The following is a 19618-nucleotide window of genomic DNA, read 5'->3' as shown; positions in this document are numbered from 1 at the left end:
GGAACAAGCTTATTATTATTGAACTCAAACACCAACTTTCTTTTATTTTACTTTTTGGATTCTTTATTTCTATGATATTAATTGTTTGAAAAATGATTATTTGACTATTAAATTTTGACAACTTTTTTTTAATAAATTTAGGTGTTATTTTCTAAGTGGTTTTTTTTTGTCTTTTTTCTCATTTTTAATATTTCAAAACCAAACCATTTAAAAGATGACATGTTATGTTGTAAGAGAAAGTTGTCAAAATTGAGTAGTCAAAATATTATTTTTCTAATTATTTTCAGAGAGTTAAGCCGAAGTGGAAAAGCATTTCTGTATAGTGCGTAATCAATGGCGGATGTTGACTAAAATATCTGGGGGAGCCAAAATAATATACTTAAAATTTACATATTTAATATTACTGTCGTCACTCATTCAATGAAAGTAAATAATATTCTAGTATAGCTATAACTATAAAACAAACTACACCTATCCAATGGATTGTCCATCGTTTTTTCATATTCTTAAACTTATCAAATAATTTAATCATAACTAAATTTTTCAGCTTTTTTTTTCAATATAAATAATCATATTATTTGCAAAATATTTATTTTCCATTTTCCTAATGTGCACATATCAATTCAAAAGTCGCATTTCATTTTATTGTTATGTGATTAACAACCATATTGTCATGTTTTGATCTTCATTCTTCGTTTATCAATTCTAAAAAATGAATTTATTTTTTTATTTTTCATCAATATACCTATTTAAAAAATAAGTTTAAGACTAAAAAATAATTTATCATAACATAATTAATAATTGAGAGACATAATTACTAACAAAAATTGATAATTAATTCACTACCAAGTGAAACATGAGAATTTTGTTTTTCTTGTGTGGTAACGTAACAAAAAGATATCAGGTAAGGGTAAAAAATAAATACAACATGTGAAAAACTAAAAAGACAATAAAAATAAAAAATATCTTAATAATTTGTTTTCTAAATTATATTTGATTTAATATTTTATTATTTATTAATATTAAATGTTATACCCTATAAAAAAAATAAAAAATACATAATTTTATTTTCATTAATTTTTTAATATATTATTATATAATTTAAAAATTTAAAAATATAAATAATTTAACAAATTATAAATATATATAATTTAAAAAAAATAAAAAAGTTTTAAAAAGTTGAAAATGGGGGATGGGGGGGCGGTGGGGCGGCGCTAAACTCCGCCGCTGTGCGTAATGCAACAAGTTCAAGAATTCTCCCGTCGCTTCCTGCAATAAAAACTAATGTTTAAATTTCTAACAATTGGTAATACTTAATATAATAATATACACAAATGTTTGCTTATTTTAATAAGTAATAATTATATTTATTCATATGTTAATATATTTATAAACACTGACTTTTTGCTTTTGTGGGTTAATATAAAAAAAATTTGTTAATCTTATAATTTCAATATAATAATATATAGAGAGAATAAAAAAGTTATTTTAGGAATATCACTACTTAAAAATGTTTTTATTTCTGAATAAAATTTTATTTTATTTATATTTATTAAATGATTTAAATATTGGTCGTTATAATTTTTATTTATTTTTATGATTTTTTTATTCTAGTATATATATTTACATTTTTCGTTTTAGCCCCTATAAAATGTTTTCGAAAGAGACTTGAGAAAAACTGATCAGAAGGACTACAGCGAAAAATATTTTATTTATTTAGTATTAACGGAATAAATTTATAATTCACAAATCTAATCATCAAATGAATAGTTTCTAATGATTGGTTTTGTTGAAATTTATCCCATTTTAATCAGAATTTAAATTAGTTTATTTAAATTAAATTGTCAAATTGGTTGCTGGTAGATCCAGACCTATTAATACCGCAATCAATCTTTACACAAAAAGTTTAAATTTTAATCAGATCAAGCTGTGAATTTAGGTGGGGAAGATTCAGACTTATTAATATCCTGTTATTCTTTGCAGAAATTTTAATTTTATAATTGTCATGGCCCAGTTTCTAAATTTTATATTATCTTCAATTGTCTAACATTTAATTTTTCACTTATCTGAGAGCAGCAGAAATTATGAAATCACTTCCTGATTAAGATGTATAGTTGGGAAGATATTCTAGGAATTATGACATTGCATTATGGAACTATATTTTAAAGCTTATGAATAAAATTTGTTTTTAATAATAACAAAACAAATCTTACCAGCTAAGATTGTCTCGCTTTTTAATTTATTTTCAACATAATTTGGCTATATTCAATTCTATCTATAAATTTTAATTTTATCCTTAAAATTATTCAGACAAAAGTATAAAATATTAAAATATATATGTTCGAAATTATTTAGTTTTCCAGTTAATATATATGTAATAAATTATTTGTAAATCATTATTCAAATAATTCTTCATTAAAAAATATAAATTTTAAAAGTTAAATATTTTATAAACATATTTATTTATTTTAATCGTCATTAAATAAATTTAAGTAAATTAAACTAATTTACATACTTCTTAATAAGAAACAGGTAGGGAAAGGAAAAACATATTAAAAGAGCTTAATTCTATTTCTTAATTTTCGTTTTACAAATCTGTTATTGAAAATCTACTAAAAACCAAATGAAAGATGATTAAAATTAATATATTCCATTATTAGAACATCTTTGTTGGAGAGGTTATATGTTGAATGATAAGATGAAGATCTGAGTTTCATAAGAAATTTTCATTAAAATACATTAATACAAATACAAGAATAAAAAAATTATATTTTTATCCTAAAAAATATTATATTTCACAAATAAACATCAGCGAGTGTGTATCTTACTATAAAAGTATTGCATTGAAGTAAAAACTCCAAAAGAATCTTAAAAGTGATGTGAGAAATATAATAAGGATAAGATCCATTCATTGTAATAAGTTCTTGCTTGACTATATACGTCAATTTGTAATATCTTCACAATGAGGTGATTTCTTTTCTTTGTATTTTCTGTATAATTCTTTTTTTGTATTGCTTTTACCTTAATGGTGAAAAATTAGGATAATTGTGTGTTGCATTTGTAATTATTGAAGTGTATTTTAAGTTTTTTTTTTTTTTTTTTTTTTTTTGTATATTTAGAATGTAGGTTATGTAGGTGTGAATCTTGTAACACTAACTATTGATATATCAGTGAAACCTTTTAGATAATGTTGGTAGAAAAAAAGTGGATGTAAATTCTTAAATTGAACTAGTATAAAATTTTATGCTTTTGTGTTTTTTCTTTCATTCTTAAATTTGTTTCTTGTAAATTGGCTGTATTTTAATTGCACGTCTTCCGGTCACCTTGTCAATTGAATAAGAAAGTTTCTCTCTTCAAAAACTGTTTTAAAAATTGAAGAAGATAACAGTATTTGAAAAAGAACGGATTTACCCCTCTATTGAAGAAATTCACCCTTCTTGAAGAAATTAGTCATCACCATATTAACAAATACATAACAATACTAAATATAAGTAGGGTTAAATATGTTTTTGGTTCCTCAAGTTTTAGTAAAATTTGGAATTAGTTCCTCATCAAAACTTTTGATCAATTTAGTCCTTCATCTTTCAAAATGCGTGAATTTAGTCCTTTTAACCAAATTTGATTAAGTTTATCTAACGTTTCGAGCGCATTTCATGATAGTATTTAAGTTAACATTGAAACAAAAATGTGTCAAACAGTATAAATAATTTAAATACTATCATGAAATGCGCTTGAAATGTCAGATAAACTTAACAAAATTTGGTTAAAGTACTAAATTCACGCATTTTGGAAGATGAAGGACTAAATTGGTCAAAAGTTTTGATGAGGGACTAAACCCAAATTGCGCTCAAACTTGAGGGACCAAAAACATATTTAACCCATATAAGTATGCAAAACAGAAGAAAACAGAAAATCAAAAGAGAGATATAATCTTGGTAAGATGACAAAGTGGACTTGGCTTGATGGGCCAACCCATAGGTCCGTAAAAAAATGTGGGACGGATTGAAATATTGAGTTTGTTGACCCACAAAAGTCTTTTCACTTGTATATGTTGGTTACTTTCCTTCTTGATTTTTGTACGAATATTCTTATATGAGTGGAAAATATAAATGTTATATATTTTTGAATGTCGTAAAATTTGAAGAATTTATGATGTATGTCAAAGTACAAAAATATAGATATGACAAAAATGTTAAATTATCAAATTATCGTTCAATTACCTAAAGTCTTGTTTAATTTTATAAACTTGTTAAAATTTTTCAATTTGTTAAATATCGAAAACTTCGTTATAAGAGAACTACAAAATAAAAAAGGGGACCGACTCGCAACCTCCAAGTCAAAAATTATTATGAATAAACTTTGAATTCGCATTTTCAAAGCTGAACGAGACAGCCCGTCTTGTATTTTGCACACCAAATGCACAGGAGAGTCTAAAGTGACCGGATCTGCCTACGTTACCACATTGTTACCCCGATGATATTCTATAACAAACCCAAACACCAACTTCTCTTATTTTATTTGCTGGATTCTTTGTTTCTATGATACTAATTAATTCTCTTTTAGAGGTCACAGCATTTGAAGCTATGCAGAAGTAGAAGGCAATAAAACTTTGGTGCGATATTCAGCCAAAGCCCATAACGGAAAAACATTTCTGTATAAAGGGTAATGCAGCACCCCAGTCTTCAAATGTGCTCCCGTCACTTGCTGCAATAAACAAGTTACAGAAAAGAATTAGAAATAAAAACTCAATTCCAATATAGCAATTTCAAATCAAAGACAAAACAAAATTATAATCTACTGTTACAATAAATCGCACCTTAACTTATTGGTTTATAAAGCAGGTTAAATTTAAAAAATTTCGTACAAGAAAAGAAGACTACATCAGTCTTTGTTATCAATCGAAAATATGTTACTTTAAGAGGTACCTCTTGAGGCCAATCACCACTCTGTAACTGTGAATTGATTATTAACTTTGCCGCACGATGGAGGGGAATTGGGTCTCTATTGGCCTACATACAGAAGTTAGAAAATGAAAAAGAGAACACGTAAGTCTTTCTGAAAAAGTTGCATAATTTGTGAGAAATAAAGGTGCAGATTAAGAGAATACCTGGCCGGCATGAAGTAAACCCAGTAGAGCCCAAGCTGTTTGAGTAACATGTGATCGATTTCCTTCAAGAGCCACGTACGTCTTCATTGCACAGTGCCATTCATTAACATTTATCATTCATAACATTTAAGCTAATGGAACTTGTAATCATAATTAGTGGGTTAATTACAAACCTTCATTGGACATGAAAGATAACTCTCTCCCCACCCACCATCCTCATTCTGTATTGAGAGTAGAAATTTCGCAGCTTTACGAATGGCTTCACAATCACTGTAAGTCCTTCCAGCAGCATCTAAGCCTCGAAGTGCAAACCAAGAACCGTAAGTGAAGCAAATTCCCCACTCCCCATACCAACCACCATTACTTTTTTGTTCATTTTCAAGGTATTCAACTGCTCTGGCAATGAAATTATCAACATCTTTCTCTCTGTAATTTGGATGTTCCCTTTTGAACGATACCAAAGCCTGAATTGCTGATCCAGTGCATTCAACATATTCGTGCTCAATTATTATGTCAGCAAACATTTCCGTCGGATTCAGCAGCTGCAAATTAATACCAACAATAGATAAAGAATTGTTTTCCCATCTATTATTAATGGATTTATACACATTTTATTTTGTAACCCTAACCTCCAACCATTTTTCAGATCGTGCAGGCTCCCATGCGGTTATACCTCCATTTTTACTCTGTAGTAATCAAAATTGACATGTTCTGTCAAAATCAAACCATACACAAGCAAATTAAAATTTAATAATACTCGCCTGAAGTGACAATATGAAATCGACTGCATCATATAACTTCTGAGTCTCCATTTTTTCTCCCACAATCTCCTCTGACATCGCTGATAGAAGCAGGCAACACTGAAACGTAGGATAATTAATTAATATTGTAAGTTATACATTGATAAAATAAGTTGTTTGTGGTAAGCTCACCTTTAAACATTCTGCAGTGCAGTCAGAAACTTGCCATCCATGGTCCTGGTGAGTGAAGGTCCATGACCCTTTCGAAATTTGACGATACATTTTCTTAAAATCTCCTGACGAATTGTTTTGAACCTGAGATATCATAAATCCATTTTATAGTCATTAACCTACCCAACACTAATTAAAACAAGTTACCTAATCTGTCTGTCAAAATTGTATCATGTGATTATTGAGAAACTTGTTAATTTGACCTGAGATTTCTTAATGAAATCATGGGCTTTTGCAAGTGTGGAACCAAACTCATCCATTAGGTCAGTAGCTAGAAGAGCTTGAACAATGAAGCCTGCATCCCACGTTTGACTACCAGAAGCCTGCATTATATAAACAAGTGAATTACTTAATTTATCTCACTACCTATTTTAAGATTTCCTCTTATTGTTATCAATCACAATAATCTTCAAATATTACAAAATGTGAACACTAAAACATACGATCCAACATACGTGCCTGTACGGTTATTCCATCTTCTGAAAGCCATAGATAATCAGGAACCCTTGCAAGATGCTTCTTAATAGCTTCTCCATTTGGATCTTCCACCCCACAAACAAGCATACATAAAATCTGGACAATATACAAGCACATTAAAGGCAAGTTAATATTTTTCATATGAGAAATCATTGACTTATTTATCCATTTGATCTCGTATTATTCTCATTTTACCTTTTCCACACACGCAGGGTCCATATATCGACTATTTTCATCTTCATAATGAATGTGCTCCATTGTTAGTTTAAGTGCTTTTTCTCTAACCAGCTTACTCAAGGGCCAACGTCTAAGAATGGGCTCAGCAAAAAAATAAGCGCCATCCCATATTAGATCTTGTATCCAATGACGGGGAGAGTAAAGATCTTCCTGTAATTTATAAATCAACAATTATATATATTTTTATATAATTTTAAGTTTTCTCTTCAAAATTATACTTCACGTTTTACCTAAATTTAAAAATACGTGTGCAATTAATTACCTTTGCACACTTATGACGTGCTTTCTTCCACATATTTTCGTTATATGGTTCAGTAAACAGCTCATCTCTCAAATTCAGAATTAATGGTGTGATTGGACCCGTAAATTTTTTTCCATATAGGTAAGACATAGGCATATATATCAATCGACAATAACACCACATTTTTCCTGCATAGTTTTGAGAAAAAATTGAGATAAAAAACTTCCATCAACAAATAACTAAATATTGCATATTCACTTATTCACATATTATTTATTGTTTCAGAGAGTATAGAATGAAATTAATTATTTCAACCTGGATGCATAGGAAAAAAATTAGGAAGCATCCAAAATTCGGGTGGCAAAGGATGGCTTCCACTCCAATCAACTATACCAAGAACCTACAAGAATAAAATTATTTAAATTAGTAAAATATGTATGTATGTATGTATATGTATTGTATTTAAATATTGAATGAACTTACTGAAAGCCAGAATTTTCCCCATTGAGGAATATGAGTTACAGTGCCGTGTTCATGAATCCATTTTCGTCCTTTAGCACAAGCATTGTTAAGACCTCCATTTGGTCCTTCTCCCAGAATTCGCATACATATGTAATTAAGTGTAGTACAAAACATCACACTCTCACCCTCTATGTGTAGTCCCCACCCTCCGTCTTCGTTCTTCATATCATTATTTTGTATTAGTTGTTGAGTGTTGTCATAAAACAAAAACAATTTTATAAATTAAAAATAAATGAAATAAGAAAGAGTAAATATATCTAGTTGCTTTTTTTTGTCTCCGTGTTCACAATAACATGCATACCTGATGATAGTATACATAACGAAGAATTTCTTTGCGATGTTCTTCCGAAAATACAGAATCAAGATGTCCGATAACGTACAAGGAAATGACCTGTAGTATTTTAAATAGAAAAACAAAAATAAGGTTAACCATTATTCAACATACAAACTTAAACTTAACAAAAGATATCTTATAAAGAACAATTTATCTATAACATGATTATATATTGTTTATAACGTAAATAAAAGAAGTCTCACTATAAATAAGGTTAATATAGAATATATAAGTGGATGTGAACCTCACTTTATAAGTCAAATTTTGTGGAGTTAAATCAGACTTAAAATTTACTTTAATATGATATCAGACTCATTATTTAAAGTCTATACTAACAAAATTTGTATTTATTAGACATAATTTCACACACGAAATATATATAACTCGACATATGAGAGATGTGATGAAAATCCCGAATCAATTAAAGATAATGTCTATTTAGAGTATATAAATAATTTTCTCATCAAATTTAAATAAAATATATTATCAGAATTGTTTTATATATATAATATTAATATAAAGAAGGTGAAGTTACCATGGGAGGGATAAAAAAGAGGCAACCAGAAATGTGAGCTGGCCAATGACCGTCACTAGTCTGCAAAGCGGATAAGTAATGGACAGCTCTCTTCATTGCGAGCGTAGTTTTCTGAGATGTAATCTTCTCACCATCTTCAATCTTCACTCTTTCTATGGTTTGTTTGAAATTGTTTTCCCTTAGAATCTGTATAAGCCATCATCAAACATATAAAGCACATCACAACACCATACTTACACTAACATTACGTTAGAGAACGTTAGTTACCTGAAACCGCCAAATTCGATCACCACAGGCTCTGAATTTGAAGCGATTTCGATAGAAATCTTGACGAGCAGCTTCAACTTCGGCTCTTTCCTCATCAGTTCCTGCTTCTGCATCAAACTCCCATGCTTGCCTTCCCACAAAGTTGTTAGTGCTGAATAGGTGTGGATTATCCGCTCCCTCTCCTATCTTTAGCCTCCACATTTTTTTTCTCTTTCGCTGCACAATGCAATCACCCTTCTTCCTAAATGCATTTTAATTACCAATTTTCTTTCTAGCTGGACTTATAGTTTTATTCAAAATTTAATTACCAAATATATTCTTTAATTTTTTTATGAATGCCATTTATTAAAAAATGTTGATAGATGAATTAGATTGGATTTTATTGCGTGAATCGTATTTTTAATGAATTTTCTTAACTTATGAAAACTCTCTGTTCTATCTGTCGTTACACTCCCATTTTCTGTGTTTTCATACGATTAAAGCAATTAAAAAAAGCATCAAACTTCTATCGGTATAATTTAGTTAAAAAATAATGTAATTTAGTTAAAAAATAAAACAGTAATTTGATCCAAACATAGGACAGTTAAAAAAAAAATTCAGTTCACAGTTCAATTTATTTTATGATTTAGTTCGATTCAATTTACTTTTTTTAGAATAAAAATATAATTTTATTGGTCTAAACTATTTTTTAGTTCAGTTCATTTGAACTATTTTTAATTTAATGTATTTTGTAATAATATAATACAATCTAATAATTTTGTCCACCCTAAAGTTTCGTGGTGTCCCTGTTATTGGCACCGTGTGCCTTTGGGAGAGGATAATGAGTTGGTGTTTGGGTTGAAAGAAGGTTGTGATGAATTAAGTTTGATTCGAGGGATATAGGTGAGTTAGATGAAGATGATAAAAATTAATTGAAATTGTGAAGCGTAAAAAGGTGATGAATTTTGTGTAGGTATTGGATGATGGTAGTAATGGGCTTTTGGGTTGGCAACTCGTGTGTAATGAAGAGGAAGAGATTCTCTTACGGCGATGATTGGTTATATACTCTAAAAAATATGAAATTATAAAATGTAATGAGTTATAAAACCCGTGAGAGAATAGGATCTTAAGTTAATAATTTTTCTTTTCCATTCATTCACCGGAAGAGGCACAACTTTTGACTTTAGCATTCCTTTGTGCCGCCGCCACACTAATTTACAAAAGAAGAAAGTGGAGAGTTCACGGCTCTTACAATTACAACTACAACATGTTTAATCACTTGATGCAGCCATGTAAGTGACATTTTAATAAAACAGTCAAATTCAAGTGGAGAACCAAACATTGTTGTATCATAAATAAAAAGAAAAATACTATTTAAACAAAGCAAAAGAAGAAAAACCTGATTATGGAGTTCTTAGGTATTTATCTTTAACGACCCAGTCTAACATAACCCTGCAGTTTTATCATCATTTGCTTTAAGCAAGATTGATCTGATCTTACTGCAAAATGGTGTCAACTTTATATAGTGTTAATTGAAGTTATCATCAACATCAGATGAAATGACAAGTTTACAAAATGACATGCAACCACGTGTATTGGCTTTACAAGATGACTGTGCCAATAAAGATCGTGTATAGATATTTAAATGTAGGTAGATGATGATAGCTTCACAATCATTATATTTTTTACAACCAATCACTTATTACTTTTTATTAACTATGGTAATATACTCTTTTTTTTCTTCTAAAAGATTGTAAAGAAAAAAAAGGAATTATGATTTCTATTTTTTTTTTTTTGAAAAGGTGGTTTGAAATTTAATAACAATAAATTTTATATAGATAAATAATAGAAAGCTTATGAACATATTATAAATGTTAAATTAGTTTTCGGATTATTTTATATCAAAAAGCGACTTAAATCTTAGACAAGAGAGATAACTTTCACTATTGAAAATTTTAGTGAGAACATAATATAAGAAAATTTATAACCTTAAAAAATAATTGTTTACATAGTATGCATTACAAAATCAAACTTTATATATATATATATATATATATATATATATATATATATATATATATATATATATATCAATTATATTTTTTTTAATTTTTATTACTTTTAATTTATACTAAAACTTAAAAAAAGAGAGAACTTATAATACTACGATCGAATGTTTAATATTACTTTAATAAATAATAATTATATTTATTCATATATTAATAAATAATAAATTTTGTTATGGATGGATGGATTCCATTTATTAAAAATTGGTCATAGTTTATGTCTATTCATATCATACTTTGTCCATACATGACATATTCTTTTGTGTTTATAGAAAATAGAACTTGGAATATTAAAAAGAGAGAAATAGAGAAACCAAACGTTGTATAAAAAAAAAAATTATTTGAAGAAAGGAAAAAGAAGAAGAAACCTGATTATGGAGTTGTTAGGTATTTATCTTTAACGATCCACTCTAACATACCCCTGCAGTTTTATCAGTAAGTTAATTTGTCATCTTTCTGCTTGCTTGTGAAAAATTAGTATCACATGTTTAAGGGGATTTCATCAAGTCCTGCAGTTTTTCCATAAAGATAAAAGGGACCTTACGGCACACCGGAAAAGATGGAAAGATGAACTGAGGAAAATGTGGGTGGTTTTGGTATGTTTTAGTAGAGATTGAGTGGATTTGCACTCTTTATCACATTCTTCCCGACCAGTTGTTTCGGTTCAAATCTTTTTATAAAGGTTCAAGCAGTTTTTTCATGACTCATGTCAATGGGCTAAATTATTTCGTAAGCATTTCTAAAAGAATATAAGGAGATTATGAAATAATCTTTCTATAAGTTAAAAAACATCTTATATAAAAACTTGTATAGGAGAACTTTCACAAATTAATTTATACATAAAACACAATTTAATTAAAATTGGGAAAAACTGATTTATTTAGATAGTCTAATGCATTAAACTATTGAGGTTACTTCTTTGTGCTATTTTCTTGTAGTATCACAGAATAAAAAATATTAATGTGTCGTTTTCATAGTATGTTTAGAATTTATTATTTATTATGGACTGTGTAATTGAGAATATCTTAATGTGTAATTCGAAACAGGAATTTTATATGGTATAATTTGGAAATATCCCAAAATACATATTCTATAATATATAGTTTTGAATTGAGTATAATAGATTATAGAATATAGTTTCAAATTGGTTACAAGACTTTATGAAATAGATAAGTTGCTTTTTTTATTTTTTCATATTATCATGATAAGAGAAGAAATTATGAATTGCATTAAGAAAAGCCTAACTATTGAATCTAAGTTCAAGAGCCGTATATGTAAGTGAAGCATACTCTTGTATTGCGAGATAGTGATAAATAATCGTAAAACTTATACAAATTTCAAAGTTGTAAATAAATATAAGAACATATAACACGCTCTTTATTGTTGTAATATTTAATGCAAAATCTTTGTTCCAGAATTACAAAATTATACTAGAAAGAAAGTTATTAAAGTTTGTCACCAACTTTGATTTTATCTGCCAAATTTGTTTTATGGATATGGCATTGTCTTCTAGAGCTTACACCTTTTCAATCTAAACAGAAGTGGAATGCACTAAAACATTATTACGGTATTCACTCAAGGCCCATATCGGAAAATAATTTCTATAAAATGGGTAATGAAGCACGCAACTACTCTTGTACACCCCCACGGCCTCCTGCCACAATTAAGTCACACACAAACATTAAACAATTTTGGTGCAATGATAATGCATAAATAATTTAAAGGATAGAGATATGAGAGGTACTTGTTGGGGCCAATCACCATCTTCTAACTGAGAATTAATGAGTAACTTTGCAGCACGATGAAGAGGTGTTGGATCTCTCTCAGCCTACATATGCCAAATTCAGAAAACGAATAACAACAACACTTAAAGGCATTAGAGATGTTGAAATCCAGCAGATGCAAATGAGAAGAGTACCTGTCCGCCATTAATTAAAGCCATTAGAGCCCACGCTGTTTGAACAACATGCGATCGATTCCCTTCAAGACCCACGTACGTCTTCGTGGAACATATGCATTCATTAATATTTATAATTAATGAAATTGAATCTAATGGAAATTGTGATCATAAATAATAGTGGTTTAATTACAAACCTTCATTGAACATGAAAGATAACTTTCTCCCCAGCCACCATCATCATTCTGTATCGAGAGTAGAAATTTCACAGCTTTACGAATGGCAACACAGTTAGAGTAAGTGTTTCCAGCAGCGGCTAAAGCTCCGAGTGCGAACCAGGAAGTGTAAGTGAAGCAAACTCCCCAGTCCGCATGCCAACTTCCATTTGGTAATTGTTGATCTTCAATGTACTGTGTTGCTTTCACAACGAACTTCTCTATTTCTTCCCTTCTGTGCTTTGGATATAGTTTTTTGAACAATACTAAAGCCTGAATTGCTGATCCAGTACTCTCAATATACTCGTGCTCGATTACTATGTCAGCAATAAATTCCGCCGGATTCAGATTCTACGAATTAATAAAAAAAATAATGAAATCAGCATCAGCTAACAAATTTATAAATATTGTAGAATCATCAATTCAAACTTACTTCCAACCACTTTTGAGCTTTTGCAGGCTCCCACACAGATAAACCTCCATTTTTGCTCTGCAGTAACCAAAACTTGTAGTTTCGTAAATAAAATCATATTTAACCAATTTAAATGTGTGGAAACTTCAATAAAGGAAAATTATTAAAACAAATTACAGAAAAAATGTGCATAATTTTAGCACTTCAAGTACGTGTGATGTAAACAAAGGTTAAGACGACAGACCATTGATTACCAAATTAATCATATAAAATTGAAAAGTGTGCTACCACAAATTTTATAATACTCACCTGAAGTGACAATATAAAATTGACCGAGTCATACATCCTTTCAGGTTCCAATTTTTCTCCTACGATCTCTTCTGGCAACATTGATAAAAGTAAACAACACTGAAACAGGATGATTAGTTTTTTAAAATCATGTGACACATACATGTTGTTTTATTTATGAAGTTTTTAACAAATAAAAATGTTTGTAACCGAAGTAGTTAAATATTACCTTGAGACATTCTGCAGTGCCGTCAGAAATTTGTAGTCCGTGGTCTCTGTCAGCAAAGGTCCATGCCCCTTTAGAAATGTGATGAAACATACTCTCGAAATCTCCTGAACGGTTATCTACCACCTATAATATTACAATATTAATGAGATAGTTATGAGATAGTTGATCATACAATCTTTCATCCTCCATTCCAATACTTACTAAACCAATTTTGTAATTTTAAAGTGTTGGTTAGAAATTATGAATCTACAATTGTTTCTACTCTCCTTTTCGATTTTATCACTAAATCAATTTTATAATTCTTCCTAGATGAATTATATTAGAGCTGTCAAAACGGATAACCCGACCCAACCCAGTTCAACCCACCACGGGTTGATTATTTAGTGAGTCAACCCAATCCGGCTCACTTTTTAGCGAGCCAAAAAATTCGAACCCGGCCCGGTCCATCACGGATTGACGGGTTAAACGAATTGGCTCACGGGTTCACTTGATTAAAAAAATATAATTTTTTTATTTTTTTGAGTCAAAATTAAATTTAATTCTAATTAAAATCTAAATAAACTTTAATACAATCAAAATAAAAACCAAAATAAAAAAAAATCCAAATTATTTATGTGTTGACTAAAAAAACAATCTAACATGACTCAAATATAAAGCTCAACTTAATAAAAAATACTAGTGTGACCCTTTTATCTGCAGGTTGGTGAGCCAAACCGGCTCACTACGGGTTCAACCCGAGTGAGCCGGGTTCTAGATGCACTGGTCAAAAATCAACACGTATTGAAATTTGTAAAATAATTTCAACCTAACCCAACCCGAACTCGTGGTGAGCCGGATTGGCTCGCGGGTTCTGACCCATTTTAATAGCTCTAGAATTATATCACTAAATCATCTTATAATTCCTCGTTAGATGAATTATATATTTTGTAGAAATTAGTTCACGTAAGAGTTCTTTTGTATGCTTATATAAAAAGCCAAAATCTTAATTTAATCATATACTCACCTGAGATTTCTTGATAAAATAATATGCTTTTGCAATTGTGGGTCCAAGATCATCAAATAGATTAGTAGCAAGGAAAGCTTGAACCATGAAACCAGCATCCCATGATTGCGAATTAATTCCCTACATTATAAATAGACAATTGCATTAATTAAGTTATCATCTTCTATTATCAGAGATTAAAAATAATTAAGATGTATTTATATACCTGTACACACATTCCATCTTCTGAAAGCCATAAATAATCTGGGACCCTTGCAAGATGCTTCTTAAAGGCATCTCCAAATGGATCGTGTACCCAACAAGCAAGCAAAGATCCAGACTACGAAACAAAAACATGAAGTCACCAAAACTAAAAATTTCGATTGGGGCATAATATAAATAATATATATGCTTTGAAATTATGATGAATACCTTGTTGATACACCCACCATGTATGTATCTTGTATTTTGATCTTCGTAGTGAATACCTTTTATTGCAACTTCGAGTGCCTTTTCTCTGATCTTATTAAAAGGCCAGCGTGTGAGAAGTGGCTCAGTGAATAAATAAGCAGTGTCCCATATTAGATCTTGTATCCAGTGATGCGGATAATAAAGATCTTCCTGTCATGTATATGTAAAACAATATAACATCCTTTTCATACTTTTAAAATCATTTTTTTTAAATTCAATAAAAATTCATAGTGAGGAAATGATTGATTAGATCTGCAACTTTCAGATTAGGTTGTCACTTTTTTTTACCATTTGAGAAATTCAACCACTTTTTTAAACTTCGCTTGAATACGCATTTTACAATTTAATCAAAAGAATTATAATTTGTCCAAAATGAACATGAATATTTCCACTAAGACAAAATATTCATTACCTTTGCACATTTATGACGAGCTTTTTTCCAAGTCGTTTCATCATAAGGTTCAGTAAAGAGTTCTTGTCTCAAATTTGTGATTAGTGGTGTGACTGGACACACGAATCTTTCCCCATATATATATGACATGGGCATGTATACATGCCGACAATAATACCACATTTTAGCTGCATTATTTAATTAAGGTGATAATAAGATACAATAATATTCGATTTAATAATGAATTATTGAGTATATATTAACTAGTCATATTTCTTAAATAGTGGAAAAATAAAAGTAAATTATTTAACCAGGATGCATGGGGAGAAAAGTAGGAAGTATCCAAAATTCAGGGGGCAATGGGTTGCATCCACTCCAATCAACAATACCAAGAACCTGCAACAATAATAACATTTTTTGAATTAAACAGAAAAACTTACATTTGTTGATTTGTGTGTTGAAAGAATAGGAAAGCATGCATACCGAAAGCCAAAACTTTCCCCATGAAGGCATAAGTGTAATGGTACCATGATCATGAATCCACTTTCTGGCCTTAGCGCAAGCGTTCTTATCACCTCCATTCGCTCCTTCTCCAAGAATTCTCAATGTTACGTAATTCAGTGCCGTACAGTACATCGTGCTTCCACCCTCTATGTGTAATCCCCACCCTCCATCTTCGTTCTTCCCATGGTTACCGATTCGTATATATTAAGAACGAACTTTCAAATTTCATGAGTTATGTATAATTTAAAGATATAATCATTTTAACAAATCGAAAAGCAAAAGGTGAAAAATAGTATGTGTTGTTTTCTTTCTTCAACATCAACTTGAAAGTGTACCTGATGATTATACAAGTAACGGAGAATTTCCTTACGATGTTCTTCTGAAATTACAGAATCAAGATGTCCTGTACTGTAGATGGAGATGATCTGCGATGTTTGAGGCAAATAAAAAGTAATATTATATATAGAATTTTGTAAATTTCAATTTGTTAGGCCAAGACATCGAAAAAATCAATAAAATGTGTACATATTGGTTTAGATTTGCATATTGATACGGGGACGTAGATGCAAATTTTCGTTTAAATATGCATATTGAAACGGGAGGTCAATGCAAATTTAATCGAAATGCCAAGAATTTAAAGAGTCCTAGAATTATAATATGAAATATTACGGTTCATATAATTACATAAAAATATTATAGGTACTAATAATTTTTAAAATTATGAAAATATAAAATATATAATAAACATAAGAGATATATTATAAAAAAAATTGTTATTTATTTTATTCATATACTATATATTTTTTTTTTAAAAACTAGTTTAAATAAAAAATATATTAAGTAAATATTCAAAACAATGAGTCATATAATAAATTACTGAAGAGATTGAGCAAACCATGAATGAGGTCATTTTACATAAGCATCCTATTGAATTTGATGATAATAAATTTGAAGTTGTATGGATAGAGTTGAAGTTGAAAGGCACAATTTTATTTTCTACTCTAATATTTAAGGACTGACCTTAATCTGTTTAGCCTAAGGGTCATGTGTGTTTTTCTACTCTTCAATGGATAGTTACACATGAACTAATCGAAAATAGTCATCAAATGAAATTACAACATAATAGTAACCAATCTATAGTGTTTCTATAACTTGTAAAAAGGTTAGGACATCCCCTATCATATTTATTTAATTTTTGTTGCTGATAAAAAATAAAAAAAATGACTTTATATATATATATATATATATATATATATTTTAATATAGTCACAAAATTATTTATTTAAGATTTTTTCCTTTTCAAATGAGACTGAACTTAAATTAATGAGTTCGTATTTAATGTCCGGACCATTTTAAATGAGTACGGACTTAGTCTTAATTGAATGAATTTACCATGATGGGAGTGAAAAATTGAGAACCTCCACCATGAGCAGGCCAATGGCCATCACTAGTTTGCAGTGCTGAGAGGTAATGGGAGGCTCTCTTTATGGTCTGAGTAGCCTTCTCCCATGTAATTTCCTCATCTTCTTCTATCTTCACTTTTCTTATTCTTTGTTTGAATTCTTTTTCCCTCAGAACCTGTACATAAATGGAACATAAAGTTTTATATTATTTATGCATCTTAGAAGTCATATGAATGATGGTTAATGCATCTGAACAGTGAGGTTTTGTTGAAGTTAAGAAAGAAAGTACCTGAAATCGCCAAAGTCGATCACCACATGCCTTGCGCTGAAAGCGATTTTGATGGAAATGTAGACGAGCTTCTTCAACCTGGGCTCGTTCTTCATCACTTCCTGCTTCAGAATCAAACTCCCATATTTGTCTTCCAACAAAGTTGTTTGTGCTGAATATGTATGGACTCTTCCCTCCGTCTGCTATCTTCAACCTCCACATTTTCTTAATAACCTTAATTGCTTCTGCGTCATAGAATAAAAACAAAATATTTCTTAAATTTATTCTTTTTAATATATATATATATATATATATATATATATATATATATTAATTTTTGTTACGGATGGATGGATTCCATTTATTAAAAATTGGCCATACTTTATATCTATGGGTTAAGTATGTTTTTAGTCCCTAAACTTTGACTCAAAATTGAAATTTATCCATATCCGAAACTTTGATATATTTTGGTCCTTAAACTTTAAAAACGAATGAATACAGTCTTTTTAACCCAATTACGTTAATTTTTTTTTATGTGTCGAACGTATTTTCCAGCAGATATTGAATCAAGAATGTGGTGTCAAACAGTGTAAACAACTCCAATACTAACATGAAACGCGTTCAACACATCCAAAAAATTTAACTTAATTGGGTGTAAAGGACTAAAAACGTACTTAATCCCTATTCATATCATACTTTGTCCACACATGACATATTCTTTTGTATTTACAGAAAATAGAACTTGGAATATTAAAAAGAGAGAAATAGTAGAGAAACCGAACATTCTATAATAAAAGAATATTATCTGAAGAAAGGAAAAAGAAGAAGAAACCTGATTATGGAGTTGTTAGGTATTTATCTTTAACGATCCCTGCAGTTTTATGAGGGTTTGGTTGTTTAAGCAAGATGGATCTGATCTTACTCAGAATGGTGCATCCTTTATATAGTGTTCATTCAAGCTATATCATCAACATCAGATGAAATAACAAGTTTACAAAATTACAACCAACTGTACCATTAATAACTCTTGCAGTACTCATAACTCACTCAACAACAGATCTTTAAATGCAGCTTCATGATTGCTTCACAACCGTTTGCTTTATTACTTTTTATTAACATTGTAGTGTATTTGTTTTTTCTCAAAGTAGATACTCAAAAACAAATTTTTATCTTAACGGAGTGTTCGTTTCTTATTTTGTTCAAGTGAATGGATATGTGATGATAAGGATTTCAAATCCTTCTATGAAGAAACTCACGACGATTTACTGTACATACAATATAATGTTATTAAACTGTCCATGACTTGTGCAGATGTATTTTTGGATGGACTCTCACTTTGATGTTCATATAGGAGAACTGATTCATGGGATCCATTTTCTGGCTTAATAATACATTTTATTCATTTATTTGCTCAAATCTTCATGCTATTATCCTTTCATTTTATGTCACGGGGATAATAATAATAATAATAATAATAATAATAATAATAATAATAATAAAATTGTAACATAAATTTCATCTTTTAAATTTAAGTATATATTAAATAATGATAAGAAAAAGTTCATCACAATTATAATAAATTATTATATTTTAATAAAGAAAAATTATTTATATAATTATAATGATAAAATAACATGTTTGATAATAAGTTAGAAAAAAAATAATTATATAAAAAGTATCATAATACTATTTACTTTTATCATGTATAATTATAAAAAATATCAAAAAATTATAATATAATATAATAAAATATTGATTATTTATATAATAATAAAATAGTAAATTTTTATTAATTAAAACATTTTCATTAATCTATTGAACT

At 29.2% G+C, this 19618-nt stretch overlaps 2 protein-coding genes across 3 annotated transcripts; both read right to left on the bottom strand.

Moving 5' to 3' along the window:
* Positions 1-4477: 4477 nt before the first annotated feature.
* On the bottom strand, positions 4478-8893 carry LOC114188181 (beta-amyrin synthase-like). 2 transcript variants are annotated; one of them, XM_028076734.2, is made up of 16 exons: positions 8692-8893; positions 8425-8610; positions 7857-7946; positions 7517-7714; positions 7349-7433; positions 7055-7221; positions 6751-6942; positions 6538-6651; positions 6282-6401; positions 6040-6162; positions 5869-5967; positions 5737-5793; positions 5281-5649; positions 5108-5188; positions 4926-5009; positions 4478-4704 (listed from the first exon to the last, which is right to left on the bottom strand). In XM_028076734.2, the coding sequence occupies exons 1-16, from the start codon at positions 8890-8892 to the stop codon at positions 4582-4584; spliced, it is 2289 nt and encodes a 762-aa protein (XP_027932535.1). In that variant the 5' UTR covers position 8893; the 3' UTR covers positions 4478-4581. The 2 variants fall into 2 exon arrangements, with proteins under 2 accessions (XP_027932535.1, XP_085530683.1); XM_085674557.1 differs by lacking the exon at positions 6751-6942.
* A 3199-nt stretch (positions 8894-12092) lies between these two features.
* Positions 12093-18774, bottom strand: LOC146885916 (beta-amyrin synthase-like). The gene is made up of 17 exons (XM_028076733.2): positions 18629-18774; positions 17818-18041; positions 17518-17703; positions 16461-16550; positions 16105-16302; positions 15933-16017; positions 15643-15809; positions 15192-15380; positions 14986-15099; positions 14781-14900; positions 13778-13900; positions 13570-13668; positions 13282-13338; positions 12831-13199; positions 12655-12735; positions 12481-12564; positions 12093-12390 (listed from the first exon to the last, which is right to left on the bottom strand). Exons 2-17 carry the CDS (start codon positions 18016-18018, stop codon positions 12268-12270), a joined length of 2286 nt encoding a protein of 761 aa, XP_027932534.2. The 5' UTR covers positions 18019-18041; positions 18629-18774; the 3' UTR covers positions 12093-12267.
* Positions 18775-19618: the final 844 nt, after the last annotated feature.

This window comes from Vigna unguiculata, chromosome 6 (assembly GCF_037176805.1).
Source record: "Vigna unguiculata cultivar grain cowpea cultivar isolate G323 ecotype 2 chromosome 6, ASM3717680v1, whole genome shotgun sequence".
NCBI lineage: Eukaryota > Viridiplantae > Streptophyta > Magnoliopsida > Fabales > Fabaceae > Vigna > Vigna unguiculata.
This window is presented reverse-complemented; position numbering and strand designations above follow the sequence as displayed.

Bases quoted from the DNA above. Each gene is read 5' to 3' on its own strand.
- LOC114188181 (XM_028076734.2), bottom strand. From the start codon at position 8,892: ATGTGGAGGCTAAAGATAGGAGAGGGAGCGGATAATCCACACCTATTC. The intron at 7,434-7,516 runs GTAAGTTCATTC...TTATTCTTGTAG, and splicing joins GGGGAAAATTCTGGCTTTCA to GTTCTTGGTATAGTTGATTG. The intron at 6,402-6,537 runs GCACGTATGTTG...TATATAATGCAG, and splicing joins AAGATGGAATAACCGTACAG to GCTTCTGGTAGTCAAACGTG.
- LOC146885916 (XM_028076733.2), bottom strand. From the start codon at position 18,018: ATGTGGAGGTTGAAGATAGCAGACGGAGGGAAGAGTCCATACATATTC. The intron at 17,704-17,817 runs GTACTTTCTTTC...ATTTATGTACAG, and splicing joins ATCGACTTTGGCGATTTCAG to GTTCTGAGGGAAAAAGAATT. The intron at 16,018-16,104 runs GTATGCATGCTT...TTATTGTTGCAG, and splicing joins GGGGAAAGTTTTGGCTTTCG to GTTCTTGGTATTGTTGATTG.